Source organism: Podarcis pityusensis (genome assembly GCF_964106645.2).
Source record: "Podarcis pityusensis genome assembly, chromosome: 2".
Taxonomy (NCBI): Eukaryota; Metazoa; Chordata; class Lepidosauria; order Squamata; family Lacertidae; genus Podarcis; species Podarcis pityusensis.
The window spans coordinates 24,643,285-24,666,458 of record NC_138029.1 but is presented as its reverse complement, the minus strand read 5'-3'; the positions used below and the strand labels follow the sequence as shown (position 1 = coordinate 24,666,458).

The following is a 23,174-nucleotide window of genomic DNA, read 5'->3' as shown; positions in this document are numbered from 1 at the left end:
CTTCAACTTCTTGTATTTCCATTGTGAGAATTTTACAATGCAGGAAGCTGATTTCTGGACACTCACCTAGGTAACCTTCTTATAAGGGTATAGGAAACCTCTTGCTAGCTTCTTGGTGGATGAGGATTTCTCGCAAGCGCCTGTGGTTCTGCTGACATAATGAAAACTGTTTTCCTGCTTAGATCATGTACTACCAGCAGGCCATAATGAAAACCACAGTAAAGTCCTCTGTCTCCCTGGGAGGGTAAGTGCTAACTTTGTTTTAAGGCATAGCATATTATGCCCTTCCATTTATTAGTGATTGAGGGCTTACACGCACTTAACTTTTCCGCCACTCTTTCCAAGCGCAGTCCGTGACTTAAAGCTTTTTGTCCAAGCACACCCACCCACCCCATTTTTTGTTTGTTTGTTCTGGAGCTTTCCCTTTGAAAACCCACTCTTTAAAGCTCAATCAGAGCAAATGTCAATCCACAGAAAACCTGAATTGATGCTTGCTCCGATTCAGCTTTAAAGAGCGGGTTTTCGTGGGGAAAGCTCAGGGCAAAAAATTAAAAATGCTCTGACACACGAGTGTCACAGCACAGGCCACTGTCTAGAAAGAGTGGGCCCAAAGGTCAGTGTGGATAGGCCCTAATTCAATACTTGCAATAATGTGATTTAGCTAGTGGTTATTTTAAAAAGAAAAGAAAAGAAATGGCAGGAAGGGTATCTGTTTTGAGCTTTGCCCTTTCTGACCTGGAAGCCTTTCTTTCTAATCTCAGATCATAGAACCATAGAATTGTCGAGTTGGAAGGCTCATCTATTCAAGGCTAAGTTACACGAATCCACCTCCGTTCAAGAATTCCTGGCCTGAACGGAATAGGGCAGTGGGGAGTCTCTTCTCTTCGCCTGATACACTGCCTGCCCCTGGGAGACATCGCCATGTGAATCTCCCCCTCTGAACTCTCCTGCTCTTTGTCAGGCTGGGCCACTGAATGCTCCCCATCCTCCACAGGCTGGGAAAGGGCAGGGGGACAGAATCTTTCTCAGCGGAAGCATCTAGAAGCAGGAGCTTTCTATTAGCCTAGAGGGAAGCCAAAGCTAAGGGGACCAGATGCACGTCAAATTACACTTGCTAAAATTCCCTGTTCTGCACAACTATTGAAGAAAGTGCAGGATCGCTTTACGGTTTTGCACCTGGCCTCCTCAGCCAAAACGGCCGTCTGTTTTCTGGCATGCATGAGCAAGCAATAGCTGGAAAGCACTGCCAGGCTGGAAAAAAGCCCAGGTGCATGCTTGCACCGAAGCATGCAAACACCAGGAATGCAGCCAGGTTTTTGAGTTTTTAAAGTAAGATAACACAAAGTTGGATACCTGCCAGGTTGAGTGTCTGCTAACGGAGGCCCAGCTCCCATCAACTCATTGCATGATTAAGCAAACTGGTTGCCTAGAAACATCATTTGGTGCAGCTCTTTCTGGACATTGGCACTTCAGACTGCAGGTTTTAATAATCTCCCATGTTAAAATAGCTTTCTAGAGAGAAACTACCATATCTACAGGAAGGCTAGGCTATGCCACTTTCCCTCCATGTAGTTGCTTTCCGCTACATAGGTGGGGTTTTTTTTATACATTCAGGGGTACATTTAAACCCATGATCCCTCACCTGCATTCCAAAGTGGTGGAGTCCAGGCTAGGCTTTGCCAGGTGATATTCTGGAATGTGTTGTCCAGCTTTAAGTTCCCCATAGGCATATGCATGTAATGGATTGTTCAGCCTTTTCGCTCTTCTGCAGTGAGCTTAGAACCAACACAAAATTTGTAACTGTTTTGTGAAATGACGGGTATAAAAATCACTGTTGGGCTAGGTAGGAAGGTTCCAAGTGTTATAATTCACAGCACAGAACGCCCTTCATCTTGTGCAGTCGTTGAAGTCATTCGTAGTTTCCTTCCTACCGTGCTGTTTATGATGTTGCCCACAGATGATCACCTTGTTTTCATCTCCAATGTTTTCAGAATTGTGAAGTACTGTGAACAGTTCCGCTCCAATGACTGCATAATCTCAGGATGCCTCCCCAGCAACCCCTGGATCTCAGATGAGGTTGACTTTTGGGATTACAATGCAAAGCTGTATGTACTACATTTACATTCATTTTGTGAGTTACAGTGACTTTACCTAAGCAGGGGTGAATCTGTCAGTTTCAGTTTCTCTTAGGCTCTCATTTTCCCAATCTTAAGCACAATTCTCCACATTTCCACATCAGTTTGAGATTTGATTTTATTTTTTTAAAAAAAAGTTCACATGAAAATTCACCAGCCTTTTTTGTGCAAATTTCTCCTTACGTATGTTTCTGTGCAATTTTGCTTGATATACACTTTTTTTTTGGCAAAGCAATTTCCCCTTATATAATGAACGCTTTATCTCCATTATATGCATTATATTCACGTTACTTGGCTGAAGAACAAGTGTGCATTTTGAAGGATGACCGTGTTTCGGTTTTTACAGTACATTGTTTTGGACAGGGGTCAGCAACCCGCGACTCCGGAACCGCATGTGGCTCTTTTACACCTTTGCCGCAGCTCTGGGGCGGATACTAGCGAGGGGAGGAGGTGCATTGTGTGCCCCGACACTCCCCACTGTGGCGGGCGCTGTACTGGCTGTGACGTCGCATGGGGGCGGTGCATGCGTTAGTCACGCACCGTCCTGACGTCACCTTCCCGCCCGCCCGCTACATTGTAAGGGGCATGTACGCTGGTCACTGCATTGAAAGGGGGCATGTACGCTGGTCACTGTTTTGAAGGGGAGTGAAGAACACACACACACAAAAAAGGTAACTTGTTAATTTAACATTTATTTCTATGAGGAGGAGTAATTCTGAGGGGTCAAACAAAGAAATAATAAAAAAGTGACAAAAAAGTTATTTTTATAATGACAAGTTTTGCGGCTCCCAGTTTTCTTTTCTTTGGAAACGGGTCCAAGTGGCTCTTTTTGTCTTAAAGGTTGCAGACCCCTGGTTTTGGAAAATGTGTCTTTGGAAAGCAGAGGAGAGGCATTTGTAACACGGATGAGCATTCTTGACCGAGATAGGTTTTACCTTCCCATTACAAACCTGTTTTCAAAAAGAGCTGCTTCAAGCCTCATGAATGTTGGCCTAAGAGAGGGGTGCAGAATCTTTGTCGTTGTTGTTATTGAGAACTATGCTGTGTCAGGAATAATCTGTTGGCAGCCATGCTGTTGGTGGACAGAGTCAGAGTCAGTGGTGGAAAGTAGCTGAAACCAGTGGTTGGCAAAAGTGGACGAGACCAGAGCTAAACACAGGTGAGACAAACTGCATCCTCTCTGTTTGGCCTTCTTTCCTGTCTCTCCCCTGTTGCCACCTACAGGAAGTTAGGTCTAGGGCTGCACACTTCTTACCCTGGGTGAAGAGCTGATCTGAGCATGCTCTGGTGTTAGTTGCAGGTGCCAACGCAAATATATGCCTCCTTGTTACGGTGTGCCTTCTCCAAAATGTAATTAGGATTCGTGCTTTGTCGTTGGACAATGGGAATCAATAATACCTGCTCAGTGAAGCTATTGCATTATGAATCAAATTAGAATCAGACGCTTTGTGTATAAACGGCCTCGGTCCAGCTCCATTGTTCTGCCCGGAAACTGAGGTCCAGCGCCGAGGGCCTTCTGGCGGTTCCCTCGCTGCGAGAAGCCAAGTTACAGGGAACCAGGCAGAGGGCCTTCTCGGTAGTGGTGCCCACCCTTTGGTACGCCCTCCCACCAGATGTCAAAGAGAAAAATAACTACCATAGTTTTAGAAGACATCTAAAGGCAGCCCTGTTTAGGGAAGCTTTTAATGTTTAATAGGTTATTGTATTTTAGTGTTTTGTTGGAAGCTGCCCAGAGTGGCTGGGGGGACCCAGCCAGATGGGCGGGGTATAAATAATAAATTATTATTATTATTATTATCCTGCTATATGCAACAATGCTTAATTACTAGTTACTTGGACTCGAGAGCTCATTGTGGTGTATTGGAAATGAGAGGGGAAATCTCTATGCTGTCAACCTGGTATGTGTGGAGAGAGAGAGAGAGAGAGAGAGAGAGAGAGAGAGAGAGAGAGAGGGTGTGTTTGTGTGGTGTGTGTGGGTGTGTGCCTGCGCATGGGGCTTCTGCTTTCTATTAAAGCACACAAATAGATAGACTGAATCTCACAGGAAATGATTTCAGAAAGAAACAGTGCAACCTCTTTGCCATTAAACTTCTGCAGGGTGGAAATCCCCACCAAATCACGAGTGGAGAGATGGGCCTTCAATTTTAGCGAGCTGATGAGGGATCCCAAAGGCCGCCAGAACTTCCAGCTGTTCCTGAAGAAAGAGTTCAGCGGTGGGTGTGAAATTGTGCCTCTGCTTTTCCACCTCTCTAGCTCCTCTTTAAAGTGCTGGAGGACTCTGATGTCATACGTGGCTCCCCTGAGATGAATCTCATTTTCCAAAAAAAACCCTGCTTCCTTTCTCCTTTTACAATAAGTGAGGTGCCCTGAGGTAACAGTGCAAAGAGTACAAATCTGTCCATTATAGCTTTTGCCCATGGCTTTACATCCAAGTGGCTCAAGACATAAAACAATACAAAGCCTGCCGCCACAAAGGGGCTGCTGTGATGTATTAAATGGGCTTGAAAACGCAAAGCTTTTTGCATATTGTAGCTCCTCTCTGTATCTGCAAGGCCACAAATGAATAGGGCAAGAAGTAGTATGCCCAGATACAAAGACAGAGAAAGCTCCCGTACTTCTGACATTTGTGCAAAAGCAAGAATTCTGGGAAGGGCAACTTTCCATGAGGGGGAAATAAGAAAATCTCTGCACCTGCTTCTAGAAGAGTCAATTCAGGGTCCCCCTTTGCATCACCACACTAGAATCACATTCAGCCGATTTAGGCTATTGACTTAAAATGTTATATATCACGCAGGATTATTTTCCTTTCTCTTTTAATTCAGGGGAGAATCTGGGATTTTGGGAAGCTTGTGAAGATCTGAAGTATGGAGACCAATCCAAGGTGAAAGAAAAAGCAGAAGAAATTTACAAGTGAGCACAGTATATAGTGTTACAAAAACTTTCCCTGGTGTCCTTTTCCTACATTGTACCAGTTTTTGTAAAAAAAATAATGAAACGAAACGCTGAGTTGCAATTTCTTTCATGCTTTTAGTAGGATTTCAAAGCACTGGTAAATCCATGCAGAAGTCTTCATGTGACCTAGTTGCACATAGATTTCTGCCACATGATAGATGCAAAAAAAAAGCTACTTTACGGGGAGAAGAAGGGTCACACAAATTCATCTTAAGAATATGATTGTAAGCACATTTGCCAGGCAATAAGCCACGCCGGAACGTTCTTCTTTCTAGCGCTGGAAGACTATCTACATGGCCTGAGACTTTTGCACTGAGGAGTCTTTAGAATACAGTGGTACCTTGGGTTACAGACGCTTCGGGTTACAAACGCTTTGGGTTACAAACTCCGCTGACCTGGAAGTGGTTGCTCCAGGTTAACAACTTTACCCCAGGATAAGAACAGAAATTGCGCGCCAGTGGCACAGTGGCAGCAGAAGGCCCCATTAGCGAAAGCGTGCCTCAGGTTAAGAACTGTTTCAGGTTAAGAACGGACCTCTGGAACGAATTAAGTTCTTAACCCGAGGTACCGCTGTATCCTAAGTGAAATGTCAGCTGGAGCCGCTGGAGTGGTTCCAGTGGAGGACTGGTGGCATTAAAGCTACACATCATTAGGTACACGTGCAGCGTCCAAGATAACAGGAGACCTTTAGCGATACCTGTTCACGTCAAAGAGTAAGAATTGCATTCCGTCGGTCGACGGGAGAACATTTAGAGCTGCCTCAAACAGGAAGTATGGCCCTACAGCCTTTCTTCGCTAGCTTTATTTTAATCCCCTTTATTTTCATTTTCGATTTCAGGACCTTCTTGGCACCTGGAGCCAGGCGCTGGATCAATATTGACGGCACCACTATGGGCATCACGGTCAGAGGCCTCAAACACCCTCATCGCTATGTCTTAGATGCCGCACAGACTCACATTTATATGCTGATGAAGAAGGTTTGTTGTTTTTTTGCTTATTAATTCTGGCTGGCTGTCCTTCCCAGTTATTCAAGTGGCATCGCCATCACTCCCACCCAAGCCTTTTTGAGAGAAGCAGTATTTGCCTGTTGTCCAAATCTACCCTGGTGAAGTTTGAAGAAAACACATGAAATAATCTTTTTGTGACAGTCTTGGGACACCTCCTTTCGGGGTTGACTCGGCCCTTATTTTGGCCATGCAAAAATAATCAAAGCTACACTTTGATGAGGGAGAAACTAATATACTATTTATGCAGAATAAAATTATGTAAGATCTAAGAATGCCCAATGTATACAATGGCAGTATTTTTGAAATTAGAAGACAAAACAGGATAGCTTTGATCTTTTGTATAACAGAGCTGCAGTTCTTAATTTCTCTGGCATTTTCCTATAAAGTGGCCCCGTCTGCACTTAAAGCAAACCCATGCTTTGTTTGACTGAACTGTGACTTCTGTTTGAACATCTAAACCCAGTCTAACAGACTAATCATGGTTTGTTTTCTAATGGAATCCATTATGTGAAGCCATGGTATGGTGTTGGCTTACAAACCATGGCTCGTTTTAACTATGGTTTAGCCTTGGCCACCCTACCTCAGATGCTTGCTAAGCTGCAGAGGCACAAGGCTGGAGCAGCTGAAAAACACACTAAAGCTTCGGGGAAATGAAGAATGACTTGTTTGCTCATCTATGTAGGAAGCTGTCTTAAGCCATTTCAAACCGTTGGTCCATCTAACTCAGTGTGGTCTAAACTAATTGACAGCGGCTCTCTGGGATTTCAGGTGCAAAGGAGCTTTTCTCCTGAGCTATGGCCCTTCATTCACCGTCTATGGGATGACTTGTGGTTTGCTGAGCAAGCAATGGTTAAAACAAGACTTAGCGTTATGTGCGAACACCCCCTTTCCCATCCCTGGGCACTCTTTTTCAGATGAAGGCATACCTGCCTCTTTTCCTGTTTGGCTGACCTCATAACATTACAGAAGCAGTGGCCTAATGAAGAAGGTTGCGAAGGTAGCATTCAGTTCAATAGTCAACTTATTTCTCTGGGGTTCAGCTTTCTCAGAAGACTTTAAAGCCTCTTAGTGTGCTTTCAGAAAATGTAATGCAACCACAGGAAACTTAATTTCAGCTGACACCGACAGCAGCTTGACACAGGAGATGGATGGAGGAAGCGAAATAGTTTAACCACAACATTTGTCCTCCCCCCCCACCCCAGCAAGTTTGATAATGTGACTTGAAATGTGTTGGGGCAGATGGTGGCAAAATGATGTGTCATTACAAGAACAATAGATCCAATAGATTGAAGAAACCAGAAAGCCATCTAGCCCAAACGGCAGCAGCGTTTCCAAGCACAATTCAAAATGTTGGTGCTGACCTTTAAAGCCCTAAACGGCCTCGGTCCAGTATATCTGAAGGAGCGTCTCCACCCCCATCGTTCTACCCGGACACTGAGGTCCAGCACCGAGGGCCTTCTGGCGGTTCCCTCACTGCGAGAAGCCAAGTTACAGGGAACCAGGCAGAGGGCCTTCTCGGTAGTGGCACCTGCCCTGTGGAATGCCCTCCCACCAGATGTCAAAGAGAACAAAGAGAACAAAGAGAACAACAACTACCAGACTTCTGAAGGCAGTCCTGTTTAGGGAAGCTTTTAATGTTTGATGTATTACAGTATTTTAATTTTTTTGGGAAGCTGCCCAGAGTGGCTGGGGAAGGCCAGCCAGATGGGCAGGGTATAAATAAATTAATTATTATTATTGTTGTTGTTGTTGTTGTTGTTGTTGTTGTTGTTAGGACCATCTTACGTCTTCCAATCTCAGTTAGGTAATCCCACCACACTTAGGGTATGTGCCCTGCAAAGGTGCTTACATAATATAGTAGCTCTGGGTGACTCGAGGTATATCAGGCCATAGCCTTCAAGGAGTCGTAGCATATATACCCTTTAATAATACAATTCCCACTTCCTTTCACTGGCTTTGAATGGCTGAAAAGCACACTTGAAGAAGGGAGCGTTGGAGCTTATGTGATGTTTTTTCCTTCCTAGGATGAGAACCTCTCCCCCATCTCTTACTGAGTACTCTGGCCACAGATTTCTAACCACATGGGCGTTAATTTAACCAGTGGTTTTCATAACACATATGTAATGTGGAGAAGAGATGTTCCGTTGTGCTCTTGGGCGACATTATTCTCTTCCCTTGCACGCCCCCCCCACCCGCCACTTTGACTCCCAAACAGCTGTAAGGAGAGATGATTTTAATTAGGATGCTTGTAATCTATAACTACCGTTTCCCCTTTCCTTCTCCCCAGTAGGATTCGTTCGGTCGCTATTTAAAGTCTCCGATATACAAGGAAATACTGTCCAAGGCAATTGTGCCGCAAGAAGCCGCCGTGAAGAAAAGGCAAGCTGATTGGGGTTTAATTGCGGGTTATTTGCTGTTGGTTTAAACGAGGGCACAAAGTGATTTAAGCATTTGCATAATTTAAAGTGGGTTTTTCATGGTGGGCGGGACAGACAGATAACCCCTCATTTTGGACGCTGCAGATGCTTCGCTTCCAAGAAGGAATGGCTATTGCGGAAAAACCTTTTGCCCTAACAGGAGTTTCCTCTGGCCACTAGCCTGCACCACATTCCCCTCTTTCTTTAAAGCATAGCTGGACAGAAACAGCTGTACCTTGCACTGCTGTTGGTTGTCATGGAAACCACCCTATGGTAAGCCCCGTCTGCAGGCTCCTGAAGCTGGTTTATTGAGCAGCAGCAGTAAGAAGAGTTGTTAATATTAGCAGCAGTCGTGTATTCATGGAGTGGTTTCCCAAGCAGCTTGATGGGCGTGTTCTCGAGATCCTTACTAGCATCCTTGTGTAGTAGGCCTGTATGTTTACCCTCATGTTGCTGTGGCTGAGAAACAGGGGTTCCCTACAGGCCAGGCAGCCTGCTGACATGCAGCGCAGAAGACAAGACTAGCGGCTGGCTTAGCATTCTGCCTTCTGGAATGTGCAACTCTCACGCAAACTGCAAAGCTGAGAGCTCACCCTACAGGTGAATAACATGATGCAGTTTCTCTTTCAAGGACGTGTTTGTCTTTACCTTTAAGGGACGGTTCCCTCAAACCACCTTTGCTGCTTCAGATGGCAAAACAAGGTGACTTGTTTCCAGCAAGCTTTTGAAATACAGTGGTACCTTGGGTTAAGTACTTAATTTGTTCCGGAGGTCCGTTCTTAACCTGAAACTATTCTTAACCTGAAGCACCACTTTAGCTAATGGAGCCTCCCGCACCGTTGGAGCACAATTTCTGTTCTCATCCTGTAGCAAAGTTCTTAACCCAAGGTACTATTTCTGGGTTAGCAGACTCTGTAACCTGAAGCGTCTGTAACCTGAAGCGTATGTAACCCGAGGTACCACTGTATTCCGACTGCTTCTTTATGAAAACTTCCCCCCCTCCCCCCCCCCACTTTTGTTGCTGTTGCAGCAGGGCTTTATTTGTTCTTTGCGTGCTGTTACGCCATGCATGTTTTTAGTAAGCTGCTTTCTGAACTGCAAGATTACGAGAAGTGCGAATTTCGAAAGGCAGCTGCATTTCAGTGTTGTTGAGTTCAGAAAGCGTGAATTAGGTAGATTCGCCTTTAAATGCGAAATTAATCAAAACCCTCTCCCCCTCCATCCCTAGTGTAGAATGACATAGGGCTACATCAGGGGTCAGCAACCTTTTTCAACCGTGGGCCGGTCCACCATCTTTCAGACCATGTGGGGGCCCAAACTATTTTTTGGGGGGGGGGGAATGAACCCCACAAATAACCTAGAGATGCATTTTAAATAAAAGCACACATTCTACTCATGTGCAGTGGTACCTCGGGTTAAGAACTTAATTCGTTGCGGAGGTCCATTCTTAACCTGAAACTGTTCTTAACCTGAGGTACAACTTTAGCTCATGGGGCCTCCCACTGCCGCCGCACGATTTCTGTTCTCATCCTGAAGCAAAGTTCTTAACCCGAGGTACTATTTCTGGGTTAGCTGAGTCTGTAACCTGAAGTGTCTGTAACCTGAAGCATCTGTAATCCAAGGTACAACTGTAAAAACACCAGGCAGGCCCCCAAAATAACCCAGAGATGCATTTTAAATAAAAGCACACATTCTACTCATGTAAAAACACGCTGATTCCCTGATCGTCCGTGGACCGGATTGAGAGGGCGATTGGGCCGCAACTGGCCACCGGGCCTTAGGTTGCCTACCCCTGGGCTACATCAAGGGAGAAGCAGTAGACACAGAAGGTAGCTGAAGCTGCCTTTTGCTTTGAAAACCAACATAGAAATATATTACCCAATGAATAAGTGCTTCTCCTGCCTGCTGCTTCTCCTCACCCTTTTCCCTGGGCTGTCCCCAAGCTGGACTTCTTTCTAGTCTTTGGGCCGGTTGTGAGGAAAGTCAGCAATTTTTGAGCCCCCTCCCTTGCTCTGTGGCTCTTTGGCAGCCATCATCCCTGTTCTAAGACACAGTTCTTACTTCCGTGTGTATACACTCAAATGGAAACATGTGTTATATCCCTCTGTTAACAGCAGTTAGAATGGGCAATGTGGCTTCCCATAAATTAACAAAGGGTTCAGAGGACTAGATATCGATCTCATATCCCTGCGTGATAACATTTGGATCTACACTAAGAATGTGAGTCTTGGGTTCTGTCTCTTAGCAGGAGAGAGAGTTCAACGTTACCCTGTATAAGATTTGTCTAGACAGAGAATTGCCGTAGTTTAATCAAAACCAGATTCTGGGAAACCCAGATTAAGCATGTGTTTGAATACTCTGTGTATAATCTTTTGAGTGTTCTATTTTTTAGGACTGCTCCGCTTTTTATGTGGTAATTGTGTTTGTTGTGGCAAGGCCAGTGTTTCCTTCATTAAGTGCATAAAGGCTGTGCACACATGGTAGTTTAAAGTGGATTTGATGCATCTCATGTTGTCCACTCAACATTGTCCTCATCCAAGCGATTGCCAATACACGGATCCTTTCGGATGTGGGGTGGGGATACTTATACCTGGAGTACTGACATGCACAGAGGCCGGGAATGGGACCCCCATGCAAAATGGTCATCGTCTGTAGACTTCCTTTGTGAGTTAGAAGTATCCCCCCCCCCCAATTCACATAACAACCTTTGAATCCTGAATTGAGAAATGAACAAGATATCTCATTCACAGCAGTAGCATGTTTTTGCCATATATGGTACACTCCTCCAAAGTAATCCTGTCAGGTGGCTGTTGCGGTTGCTCGAGAGTAACCAGGCAGGACTCCGACCTGTGTTTGACAGGCTTTATTTTGGTGCAAACTATTTACAGTGAAGGCCCCCAAAGCTCATGTCTGGCTCAATCGCTAGCAGAATCTGGGAGTGGTCTTCTTTTGGACCTTCCCCAACATAAGAGTTTTGTTACCCCCAACCGTCTCCGCCCCTCTCTGCGCCTCAGACTACTGCGCAGGATGGGCGATGGCAAAGGCGTGTTTCCCTCCTGTCCGGCTTGCTCAGGAGCGGTGTTGAGGCTCCTACCAGCATCCTCTGGTCCTTGCACCTCTTCCCCTCTGGAGGTGGGGCTTTCCTCCTCCCCGGAAGAGGAACTGCTTCGCAAGATTTTTGGAGGCTCCCTGTAACACAACTGCCCTTCTATTTCTCGCCTCTGTGCCAATGGCAGTTCCCTGACAAATCTCATTGACTTTAATCGAAATGTTGCCTCCCTGCCTTCCCCTCCCACCAATGGATGTGGCTCTCTTATTCTGGGACCAGACTGTCATTTGGTGTGTGTGTGTGTGTGTGTGTGTGTGTGTGTGTGTCAATGAGGTAGATGGAACTTAGTCTAGGTCTTTTTTATATATATAGTTCCCAGTTACCAAAGTCTCACAAAGAGAATTTCATATGCCTGTTTCAGGGTGTTTGCAAATGCCACCTTCTATCTGCATTTTAACAAGGTGTAAAGGGAAAAGGTAAAGGACCCCTGGACAGTTAAGTCCAGTCATACTTGAACTCTGAAGTGTGTGCAGCCTGCAGCTCTCTAAAATACCTGGCTGCCACCAATGCGATTTTCAAACGCTGCTATGTTGCGCAGTTTTGCAAGTAGCACTCGCAAATGTAGTCGTGTTTGCTGTGAAGTGCTTCTGAAAAGGCTTCGCACATAACCAGAAGGCTGCAGACAGCATTCAACTGCACTTTGGAATAATTTGCAGGTACAGAATGAAGTGGTGGCACAGAGCAGGTGTGTGTAAAGCTGAGAGAGTGATCTGCTACCATCTTTCAGCCATGAATATATCTCTGAAAACACTTGCAGGCTGAAAATCTAAGGAGAGATCTTGTTCCTCCCAAATGGAGTTTGGTTGCTAGCATTAATAACAGAAGCGCTTGCTTTTTAAAATGTTTTGCTTAGGATTTAGGGAGCACGTATCTATAGAATCAGTAATTATATCTTAGGAAGGGGTTCGCATTGGAGGACAGGTCCTGAAAAGTACACACACGTACACACAGAGGACAATTAGAGGTCACTATCTCAAGCTTGTTGACAGACCTATCCATCAAGGAATTCTAGGATATTTCTACTATGCTCCCTTGCTGGCTATCCTAGATAATTTTCAGATCTCTTGGAATTCTTTATAGTACTCTGAACCTTCCCCATCAGAGATCTCTACTCAGAAATGTGGATGTTTATTTTTGTTGTTGTTGTTGTTATTTATTCAACATATATTTTGCCCTTTATCAGAAAATCCCAGGACAGTGTACAATATTAAAAATACATTACAAAACATCAGTGATAAAATGTATACAGGCAGCCAATAATCAAATAGTCATCTTAATAACAGTCCACTCGATCACGCTTTCACTGGCCATAGATTATTTAATAGCCATAGGCCTGGGTAAAGAGAAATGTTTTTGCCTGGTGCCTAAAGACATGTAGTGATGGCGCCAGGCAAGCCTTTCTGGGGAGAGCATTCTGCAATCAGGAGCCACCACAGAAAAGGCCCGTTCTCTTGTTGCCACCCTTTGAACCTCTCTGGGATGGGGGACACAGAGAAGGGCCTCAGATGACAAGCACAGGGTCCAGGTTGGTTCATACAGGAAGAGGTGCTCCTTAAGGTGTTGAGGTTCTGAGCCGTGTAATGCTTTATATGTGTCCTGGTTGCCACCCAAAAGTGATCTTTATTAAGGCATGAGTAAAGCTGCGGCAGGAAATGAGCTAATGCTGTCATGAAGATCTCACAAAGCAAAGGGTTGGTGGGGATGAGCCCAATCTAGAAGCCAGGGGACAGGGTTCACAAGTCCAGGGTTGGTAACAAGAAGTGCAAGGCTGCCCAGGAGCTAAGAAGTTGTCCCAACAAGTTTCCCACACCAAGCCATCAAGTTTTAAGGCAGACCTTCCTTCTCCAGAGTCACGGCCTTGTCCTGGGAGAAAGTATCGGACTCACCTCCCTATCTGAATCCTGCTCGGCCACCCCAAGCTCAGAGTCCTCCTGAGACTCTTGACAGTGCTCCTGTCTCAACATTAGAACCAGATGAGTTCAGAGGGAGGCTTCCATCTGTTGCAGCCTCCTCCTCCCATTCTTTCTCGTCTCTCTGCCCATCTTCCCCCAGAGTCTGCCATCCTGAGTCTGAGACCAGCGGCGCCAAAGGAGTAATGACGTCATGTTATTTGATGTAGGAAATCTTGCTCTCCCTTTGATGTGCACACATTTGCCACTGAAAGTGTGGAACATCGATGTAGGTGCAGCAAATATGCTACAGAAAGGGTGGAGCTACCTCTAACCCTGAGATAGGGATGGGGACCTTGCAGCGCTCCAGATGTTGTTGTGGACTCCCAACTCTCATCAGCCCATGCCAGCATGGCCAACGATTAGGGAGTTGGAGCCCGGCAACAGCCACATGTTCTTCATCCAGCCCTGGGATGAAAGGCAAGGACCTCTGACCTTTCCAGAATTTGCTGTCTCCCTTTCATAGAATCATAGAATTTGAGAGTTGGAAGAGGCCCCCAAGGGCCATCCAGTCGAGCCCCCTGCAATGCAGGAATTTCAGCTAAAGCATCCATGACAGATGGCCACCCAAACTGTGCTTAAAAACCTCAAAGGAAGGGAGAGTCCACAACCTCCCGAGGGAGACCGTTCCACTGTCGAACAACTCTCCCTGTCAGAAAGGTTTAGTCGGAATCTTCTTTCTTGTAACTTGAAGACATTGGTTCGAGTCCTACCCTCCAGAGCAGTTTGATTCAACCCCTGATTCATTCCCCCTGTCTGTATAGAAGAAGAAGAAGAGTTTGGATTAGATATCCCGCTTTATCACTACCCTATGGAGTCTCAAAGCGGCTAACAATCTCCTTTCCCTTCCTCCCCCACAACAAACACTCTGTGAGGTAAGTGAGGCTGAGAGACTTCAGAGAAGTGTGACTTGCCCAAGGTCACCAGCAGCTGCATGTGGAAGAGCGGAGACGTGAACCCGGTTCCCCAGATTACAAGACTACCGCACTTAACCTACTAAACCACACTGAGTTTATGGGATGTTATGCCAGGGCAATTCGTTTTGTAAACAGGCACTGATTAATCCATTGGCGCAGAGCTGGGTCTGATGTGGTTTCTCGACGCTCCTGTGTTTTTCTGCCTCCCCAGACGCCCTCAGATACGTCCGCCTTCCACTGTCGTACACAACGACCCTCCCCTTACTGTCTTCTCCTCTGTTTTCTTTTTTAGCTCTAATAATCCGTTTGCTCGCCGGCACCTCCGCTCCAGCCCCAGCCCCGTCGTCTTGAGGCAACAGGAGGAAGAAGCCAAGGCGAAAGAAGCAGCGGCCAACGTGGACATCACCCAGGTTATGAGCAAGCTGGATCGTAGAAGCCAGCTCAAGCAGGAGCCCCCACCTGCTAAGTAGGGCTCAGATGTTGGTGAAAAGGCCAAGCGGAGGAGTCGTGAGGGTGTTGGCTGAATGTAGAGCTGCATTTCCTGTCTCTTCCCTGCAGGTGGCAGTGGTGCTTCGTCATTATACAAAACATTTCTCTGTGCTCTCCATCCCTCCTTTCCACACAGCATGTTGTTGCCATGGCGCCCAGAGTAGTGTCACTTCACAAGCCATCGCTGGTAGAATCGTTGAACGCAGATGGCAGAAGCTGCCATGTGAACCTCACAGTGACTTTCCCCATATCAAATGGGCGTGTGTGTGTGTGTGTGTGTGTGTGTGTGTGTGTGTGTTTTAAACAAGGCAAGGAAACAATGTTTTCTATAAACTGCCTGAAACATCCCTCCCGGTTCTAAATATTCGGAAATCGAGATACCATGGCAACTGGCTTCCCTCTTCTCCCGCTGCCTGCAAAAGATGGAGGGGAAGAGATGGCAAAAGTGTGCTGTGAGGCACAGGGCAGAGCTCATTCTGGTTTCCGGGCGCTGTTGAGGAATCCTAAATAAGGGTGCATACTTAACACAGCTCAGGCACCCCTCACCTTGCCATGCAAACAGTTCAGACGGTTAAATATCAAACAAAGGGTAGATTATTTCCCCCCTTTCTTTTCAGGGTATGCTTGGGGATTAGGTATTCTGATCAGTATTTGTTGGTGTTAAGCACAGAACCAAGCGGCCGCAGTTGGCCCATACGAATTAACAAGCAGTACGTACTGTGATCTTGTGCATGTAAGCATGCATTCCGCATTTCCAAAGCAACTTGAAGCAGCTGTCTGCTCAAATGCATATTCGTTTGAGTGGAATAGGAGTATCAGTTGGCCGGGGTGCAACTTGGTCATAGAGAGGGGAAGTCCTTTATGGATTCAGAGCCTCCCTAACAGGGAGGGCCGTAGCTTGGGGGGTTGGAGCATCTATTCTGCATGTTGAAGGCCCCAAGTTAAGTCCCTAACATCTCTGGGTAGGGCTGGAGATATCCCCTGGAAAGCTGCTGTCCATCAGGGTAGAGAATACTGAACTGGATGGATCAATAGTCTTGACTCAATATCAGGCAGCTTCCTATGTTCCTTAGGGTTCTTGTATTAAAAGGTAAGCTAACAAATGGAGAACATTCGTTTTCCTCCACCTAGCTCCAAGTCCCATTTGGTTTTATTTGCTGTGAACTTCCCCAAAGATGGGAACCTAATATCTTAGAGGCGTGCACATGGGGCTGCCATACTGTAAAGTAAGAAGACGGGTGCTTTTCGGAAGGAATCTTCCTAATATTCTTGCAGCACTCTACGGTGGTCTTCAGGCCTGTTCTGGCAAGCAGCTGGCCTGTGTTGACTCCAACAGCCAACCCCCTGGAACACAAGGCAAGCAATTTGTATGCATCTTGTTTGTGGAGGGAGGATCACATGACTGACGAGTGGTAGCCATGTTGACTACCCCTACATTTGCTGAAAGTTTAAGAACTGAGATATGGTATTCTAGGCAAGAGGCTTTTTCTCTGCCGTAGTGTGGAAAGCCTGTTGACAGCCATAGGGATCTATCCCTGCTTGCTGTGTAGACTGAAAATAACATAGGTCAAAGCCATCGGAGTTGTACTGACTGGAAGTGTTGAATAAAATGTAGCCTCTCTTGTTTCCTTCGTGGGCATAGTCAGGAGGACTTAAATTCTTGCCTCCTCCCACCCTCTCAAAAAACAACAACAACGGCAATATCATTTTTTCCTTAAATGTTCAGTGCTTCATAAGTCTGGATCAAGAAGTGTTTAAAACATTCTGGAATCTTATGGGCATCTGAATGGAATCGGGACTCCCTTCTACTCATCTCTTTTCCCATTAAGTTATTTCAGCTGTATGATTTATATCTCTTTATCATCTGCTCCATCTCTGGGCTTGCTTGCAGTTTCTCTCTCCTCTTTGTCACTGCATTTCATCATTTCCTGCAAAATGCACTCTGACAGTGGCAGACAGAACACCACAGTCAAAAAGGCTGCGAGAAAATACCCTCCCCCCCACCCCACAAAAATGCAATATTAAAAGCAGTGTAGGAGTGATAGCTTCTACCAGCTCAAGGAAGTGTAAAGGTAGCCAAGGGAAATAAATAAAAATGTTGTCCAGTAGCACCTTAGAGACCAACTAAGTTTGTTCTGGGTTTCCGAGCACAATTCAGAGTCTTGGTGCTGACCTTTAAAGCCATAAACCGCCTCGGTCCAATATACCTGAAGGAGTGTCTCCACCCCCATCGTTCTGCCCGGTCACTGAGGTCCAGCGCCGAGGGCCTTCTGACGGTTCCCTCACTGCAAGAAGCAAAGCTACAGGGAACCAGGCAGAGGGCCTTCTCGGTTGTGGCACCCGCCCTGTGGAATGCCCTCCCATCAGATGTCAAAGAGATAAACAACTACCAGACTTTTAGAAGATATCTGAAGGCAGCCCTGTTTAGGGAAGCTTTTAATGTTTAATAGGTTTTTTAATATTCTGTTGGAAGCCGCCCAGAGTGGCTGGGGAAACCCAGCCAGATGGGTGGGGTATAAATAATAAATTATTATTATTATTATTTATTTTCTGGTTATAAGCATTTATTTCGTAAGCAGAGTCCCATGAAGCACTCAAGTTTGAAACTGCGACTATGGAGATTAGCTCATTAAAGGAAACCCCATACCTTGTCTTGCCTCTTTGTTTATCGAGGCCAACATGGAAACAACAGAATAGCCTGAAGCAAGAGGTTTCAAACTGTGTTTCAGGCAACCTTGAGGTTCCTTGGGGACATCTTCAGTGGTAACTTCAGCAGTGGCAGCCAAAAAGTGCATGCCCATCAGTGTTGATGCCCCCCCCCCCGCAATGTACAGTGACAGAAGAGCATTGGAAGCATTGTAGGTTACATTCTCCATTTACATGGGATGACTGTAAGGCCAAGGACATAGTGGGTGAGATTCAACTAAGTTGTGTGCATTGAATGACGTCCGCTCGCCCCTTCTCCCCATCTGCTCTGGAGGTGTGGTTGTGCACAAATACCCCATTTAGCACTACACTGAATTCCACCCAGTATGCCCTAAAAGGTACCCTAAAACCCTTTGTAATGAGTAGGTGGCCTTCAGTGTGGAAAGAGTTCAAGTTCACCAGTAGAAAGCTTGAAAACTGCTTAAGATACCACAGAGCTGTAAGCCTGTTTGTTGGCCTCTAAGCTTGTGCTGTCTTCCATCTTTCTTTCCTTGTAGCAAATATGTCAGTGCATGTATATGATGTCATTGCTTTTCATTTTCTGTTAAATGCCCAAGATGGAATGGGCTTCACATCTAGTTAAATAAATTAAGAAGAGGGGGACTTCTAGTGGGATTTCAGAATACTGCTTTATTTTTCTCACTTTTCCTTTCTTTTATCTCCTCTGGTCAAATAAAACTAGAAAGCGAAACCATCACTGTGCTTGTCTGCCATGTCTTTTGCCTCTCTTCTGTGCGTCTTTCATTTGTTCATACTGTGTTGCCTCTGTCCCATTGGTTTGAATTGGTTTTCCTTTTCTAAAATACTGGTGAATAGTGCATACGTCGATCCTTAGTGCTTCAAGAGAGCTTGAAAAACCATTGTGTAAGACAATGTCAAATTAGGTGGGCTTCTACTTAATTTGTCAACATTAAGTCTTGCTACATGTCTTAATCATAAGGTACCATCTTCTAAAACTGCCTTCTACTGGCTGTGTTTGTAGCAATACCAGAGCCTAATAGTCTTCAGAAGCTCCTCATTTACATCCTTATCCTAACAATACACACCCCAGTCCTATGCACCTGTACTTAGACGTACTTCTAAGTAAGTGGGCATAGGAATGCAGCTTTCATAAAGGGAAGCTGATTTCAACCTGGCCACTATTTGCTCCTCTATCCCACAGTCACATGGCAGGAAAAAGTGGTGGTGAGGAAACATCACAAAATTTACTGGGAACACAATTATGCTACTGCAAAGCGTGTAGTGAATCTAGTGAAAAGAGTGAAGTTACACTTGGATCCATTCCCCAAGGGGTGACTGCCTAAAAGGCATCCCACCTCACGCGTGAAGGACAATTCCTGACAGTAGTTGCAATGTAAGCCCAGTATCTGTGCAAGATCACACCATTCTGTCTCTGCTTGATGGACTACTCCTATGTATTCTCCATTATATTTGGTTTAGGATTTGTGGATCACTTCTCTACAGCGTGTCTAATTCAACAAACAGAGAAATTGGATAGCCACAAAGCAGACTAGAAAACAACAAACACTTAAATAACCAAACCAAACCATTTTGAAAAGCAGAGCTCAGTTAGAAACCTTGTTGCACAGATTAAGTCTTAACCTGATGCCGAAATGAGACCCAAGAAGGCAATTCTTTGATCTTTCGGTGGAGGGAGTTCCAGAGACGATATGGCAATACTCAAAAAGGCAATCTCCCCATACCTAGAAGGTTCTCAGAAGAAGACATTAATGGTCAGGCAGGCTCACATAGTCTGAACTGTTGTTCAACACGATAATTGGCTATCAGTTAAACTTTGAAGCTTCCCTTTTTTCACTTTAGAAAAATGACAACACAGTACTAAGCCACATTAGAGTTTGCACTTATGAGTTAGTTCTTTAAAATGCAAGGGCACCCACTGAAACAAATAGCCATGTTTGAATACTTTATTGTTGTTTAGGTTGCATCCAACTTAAATCATTGCATGTGCAGAACAACTCCCACAAGCACAACCAAACTCTCCACTCTAGAGGGTTGGGGGTGGGGGGAACCCAGAGCAGGCTTAGGGGGAAAGCAGGGGGTGGGTGGGAAATTCCTTTGCACTTGCGGGAGAATTCTGTGCATGCAATTATTTAGTTAGACAGAATTATAGGGTTGGCTCCATCACATTTTTATCGGTCCACAAGCCTTTCGTTACATATGGTACATGGCACAAAGTAAGTGAAACATGCAATTTTTATAAAGTTAAACAATCCAGGGCAAATGCCCTATAAAATATCAAGCCATTTTGTTAGAGGTTATTCAAGTGTCACTGATGAATTCCTGGATCATCGTCCTTGGGTACCTGCCATCAAACATCACTTCCTTCCGGCTTGCACCAATATGACCGGCACCATTTCATTTATTGGCATATATCAAGGCTGTGCGTAAATTCATATTCCCCATATTTTCTCCCATCTGTCTTCATGTATTCATTCCACCAGCAACATATCTACATCAGCAGCTTTGGCTTTGTCATGCAACTCCGAATGTACTTCACCTGATCATTGAGAAAAGAAGAGAGAGAAAATGTTTCTCTTACCCTACTTTTGAAAAAAAATTAAGAACTTGGTAAGAGATGGGAAGGAGAAGCTGACATTCAAAGTGAGATTCCTTCTTCCCAGGACCATGTTTTTTAAGTAGAATACCAGAATTTATTACAGTGTGTCAAAGCTTTAATTAAACATCTTTACAGTGGTACCTCGCAAGACGAATGCCTCGCAAGACAAAAAACTCGCTAGACGAAAGGGTTTTTGGTTTTTTGAGTTGCTTCGCAAGACGATTATCCCTATGGGCTTGCTTCGCAAGACGGAAACGTCTTGCAAGTTTGTTTCCTTTTTCTTAACACCGTTAATACAGTTGATACTTGACTTCGAGGAGCAACTCATAGAACGCGGTGTGGTAGCCTTTTTTGAGGTTTTTAAAGACTTTGGTGATTTTTGAAGCTTTTCCAAAACTTTCCCGACACCGTGCTTCGCAAGACGAAAAAAATCGCAAGACGACAAAACTCGCGGAACGAATTAATTTCGTCTTGCGAGGCACCACTGTACTTGAATTGGATAGGTATTACAGTGGTACCTCAGGTTACATACGCTTCAGGTTACAGACTCCGCTAACCCAGAAATAGTGCTTCAGGTTAAGAACTTTGCTTCAGGATGAGAAGAGAAATCGTGCTCCGGCGGTGCGGCGGCAGCAGGAGGCCCTATTAGCTAAAGTGGTGCTTCAGGTTAAGAACAGTTTCAGGTTAAGAACGGACCTCCGGAATGAATTAAGCACTTAACCTGAGGTACCCCTGTATTTTCTTCCTCCCCTTTTAATGCACTAACTTTTTTCCATGTTTAGTAGCAACTTTTATTGGTTATTGGGTACTTTGTACATTGCTTTGCACATAACTGTACTGAAAGGCAACTTTGGCAGTATTCAGACCATCACTTTCGTTTATCTTCGTGATGTTCCTTTTCACATTTTATGTGATCATGGTGGAATCTAGTGAAAGTTTTAACACTCGTTTCCATGTGAATTGTTTGCAACCCTGCCAACTCGGAGAATCACAGGAGTTTTGCACTGACAAAATCTGGAGCATTGTATCAGCAAACTCTTCTTTACTGCCATTTAACATTTAGCATGGCATGCTGGTATATTGATCAAGAAGCCATCGTTCCATAACACAAGATACTTCAATGTAAAGGGAACATTAGAACGCGGGACAGAACTAAAGCAATAAGCCCCACATCTGATTGAAGATCTGAAATCTTCGGGGGGGGGGACTGCTGGATAGAATGGAGGGTGGGGAATAGCAATAAGAAGATCAATCGAATTATGTGCATCCTTCCTTTAGGTGAAGCAAGATGGCTGGCCAGATTAGCTAATGTTTCATAGAATTAAATAAAAAGCCTTATGGGTCAGCTGACTTAGATCTGTCTGGATATAGGATGGGAAAAGAAGAGTTTTGTTCCAGTCTCTGTAGCCATTGGGGTCCAAATGTTAATACAACAATCTTTTTTTTTTGGGGGGGGGGACTTAATGTGACCCACAGCTGCAACAGTAATAGTAGAGTTTCTTCCCACCATTCACCTCATCATTACGTTATCCTTCCACCCTTCATTTATATGCATTTCAGTCTGATATTGAAGCACCTCTCCTTGTCTAAAGAAAGTTGCAGCATGTAACGGAGATTAGTTTTTTAGAGGCATATTCTTACCCAAGTCCTTTCTGAGAACAACTAGCAGCAATGGGATGGGTCATATTATGTGGTGGTAACTAGCTAAAGGGACGCGGGTGGAGCTGTGGGTTAAACCACAGAGCCTAGGACTTGCCGATCGGAAGGTCGGCGGTTTGAATCCCCGCGACGGGGTGAGCTCCCGTTGCTCGGTCCCTGCTCCTGCCAACCTAGCAGTTCGAAAGCACGTCAAAGTGCAAGTAGATAAATAGGTACCGCTCCAGTGGGAAGGTAAACGGCGTTTCCGTGCGCTGCTCTGGTTCGCCAGAAGCGTCTTAGTCATGCTGGCCACATGACCCGGAAGCTGTACGCCGGCTCCCTCAGCCAATAAAGCGAGATGAGCGCCGCAACCCCAGAGTCGGCCACAGCTGGGCCTAATGGTCAGGGGTCCCTTTACTTTTACCTAACTAGCTAAAGGTGAGGTGGGAAAGAGATCCAAATCAGGACCAGCTCCATGGTTTTGTGGACCTTAAGGTAAAGAGGTGGGAGCATGAGAATGACTGGCAGATACAACATGACCATGCTTCCTAGGAATTCCACTCTGCTTCCTGTGCTGTAAATGTTCTCCTTTTCTTCCATGCAGTTGTGCCAATTCACTGCTCCTGTTGCCCATCTGGCCATTTACAGTGGTACCTCTGACTCTCCATCGACGTCCAATGCTTTCTCTTCCTCCCGCCGTGTGCCTAGTGATCGTCCTCTCCAGTGCCCTGGGTGCATTACTCTACCAAACAGTGCTAGCTCCTCCTCTGTTAAGGTAGCTCCAGACAGCACCTCTGTCACGGGCAGGAACTGGGATGGGCCTAGCTCTAACTCCGCCCCTTCCTTCATGGAAAGCACTGAGATCGCCATGGATTCTGAGCTGGAGCCCTGCCGCAGCTCCCAGTACCCTATGAGCTCTAAGACCAAGCTGCTGCCCAAGCCCCAGATGTCCTCATCCCTCGGCAGGTTCCTCAAACTGGGATGCTTGAACTCTCCAATGTTTGCAACGTTCTCACCCAAGTGCCCTGGAGTGACTCATGGGAAAGTGCAACCACTCGATGGTCTGAACCCACAACTGCAACAGAGGTCCAAAAAAGTGTCCAAGTGAGTATCCCTCTGAGTTATTCCATCGTGCTTTGCTTTGAGAGCTGCTATAAGGGGAGATAAGGATTCGGGAGAACTCTGATTGTGTAGGCATCTTAATGAGAAAATATCTAATTTGTCGTTGTTATCTAACCAATGCAGTGGTACCTTGGTTTGCATATGTCTTGGTTTGC

General features: G+C 45.4%; 1 protein-coding gene and 1 long non-coding RNA gene across 6 annotated transcripts in view; both read left to right on the top strand.

The window, feature by feature from the left end:
• The window catches only part of RGS9 (regulator of G protein signaling 9), a 74,548-nt gene that overhangs the window by 47,027 nt on the left and 4,347 nt on the right, over positions 1–23,174 (top strand). For 3 of the 5 annotated variants that reach the window (XM_080994548.1, XM_080994551.1, XM_080994550.1), the window contains 8 exons: positions 183–244; positions 1,992–2,105; positions 4,233–4,348; positions 4,958–5,045; positions 5,926–6,064; positions 8,385–8,473; positions 14,779–14,896; positions 22,502–23,001. In XM_080994548.1, the coding sequence (XP_080850674.1) occupies positions 183–244; positions 1,992–2,105; positions 4,233–4,348; positions 4,958–5,045; positions 5,926–6,064; positions 8,385–8,473; positions 14,779–14,896; positions 22,502–23,001 (1,226 nt within the window). Of the gene's footprint in view, positions 1–182; positions 245–1,991; positions 2,106–4,232; positions 4,349–4,957; positions 5,046–5,925; positions 6,065–8,381; positions 8,474–14,778; positions 16,650–22,501; positions 23,002–23,174 lie in introns of those variants that run through there. The other 2 variants (XR_013982677.1, XM_080994549.1) reach the window with 2 other exon arrangements.
• Positions 2,263–3,932, top strand: LOC308471275. Its single transcript, XR_013982867.1, has 2 exons — positions 2,263–2,480; positions 2,983–3,932. It is a non-coding gene; the product is annotated as an uncharacterized lncRNA (long non-coding RNA).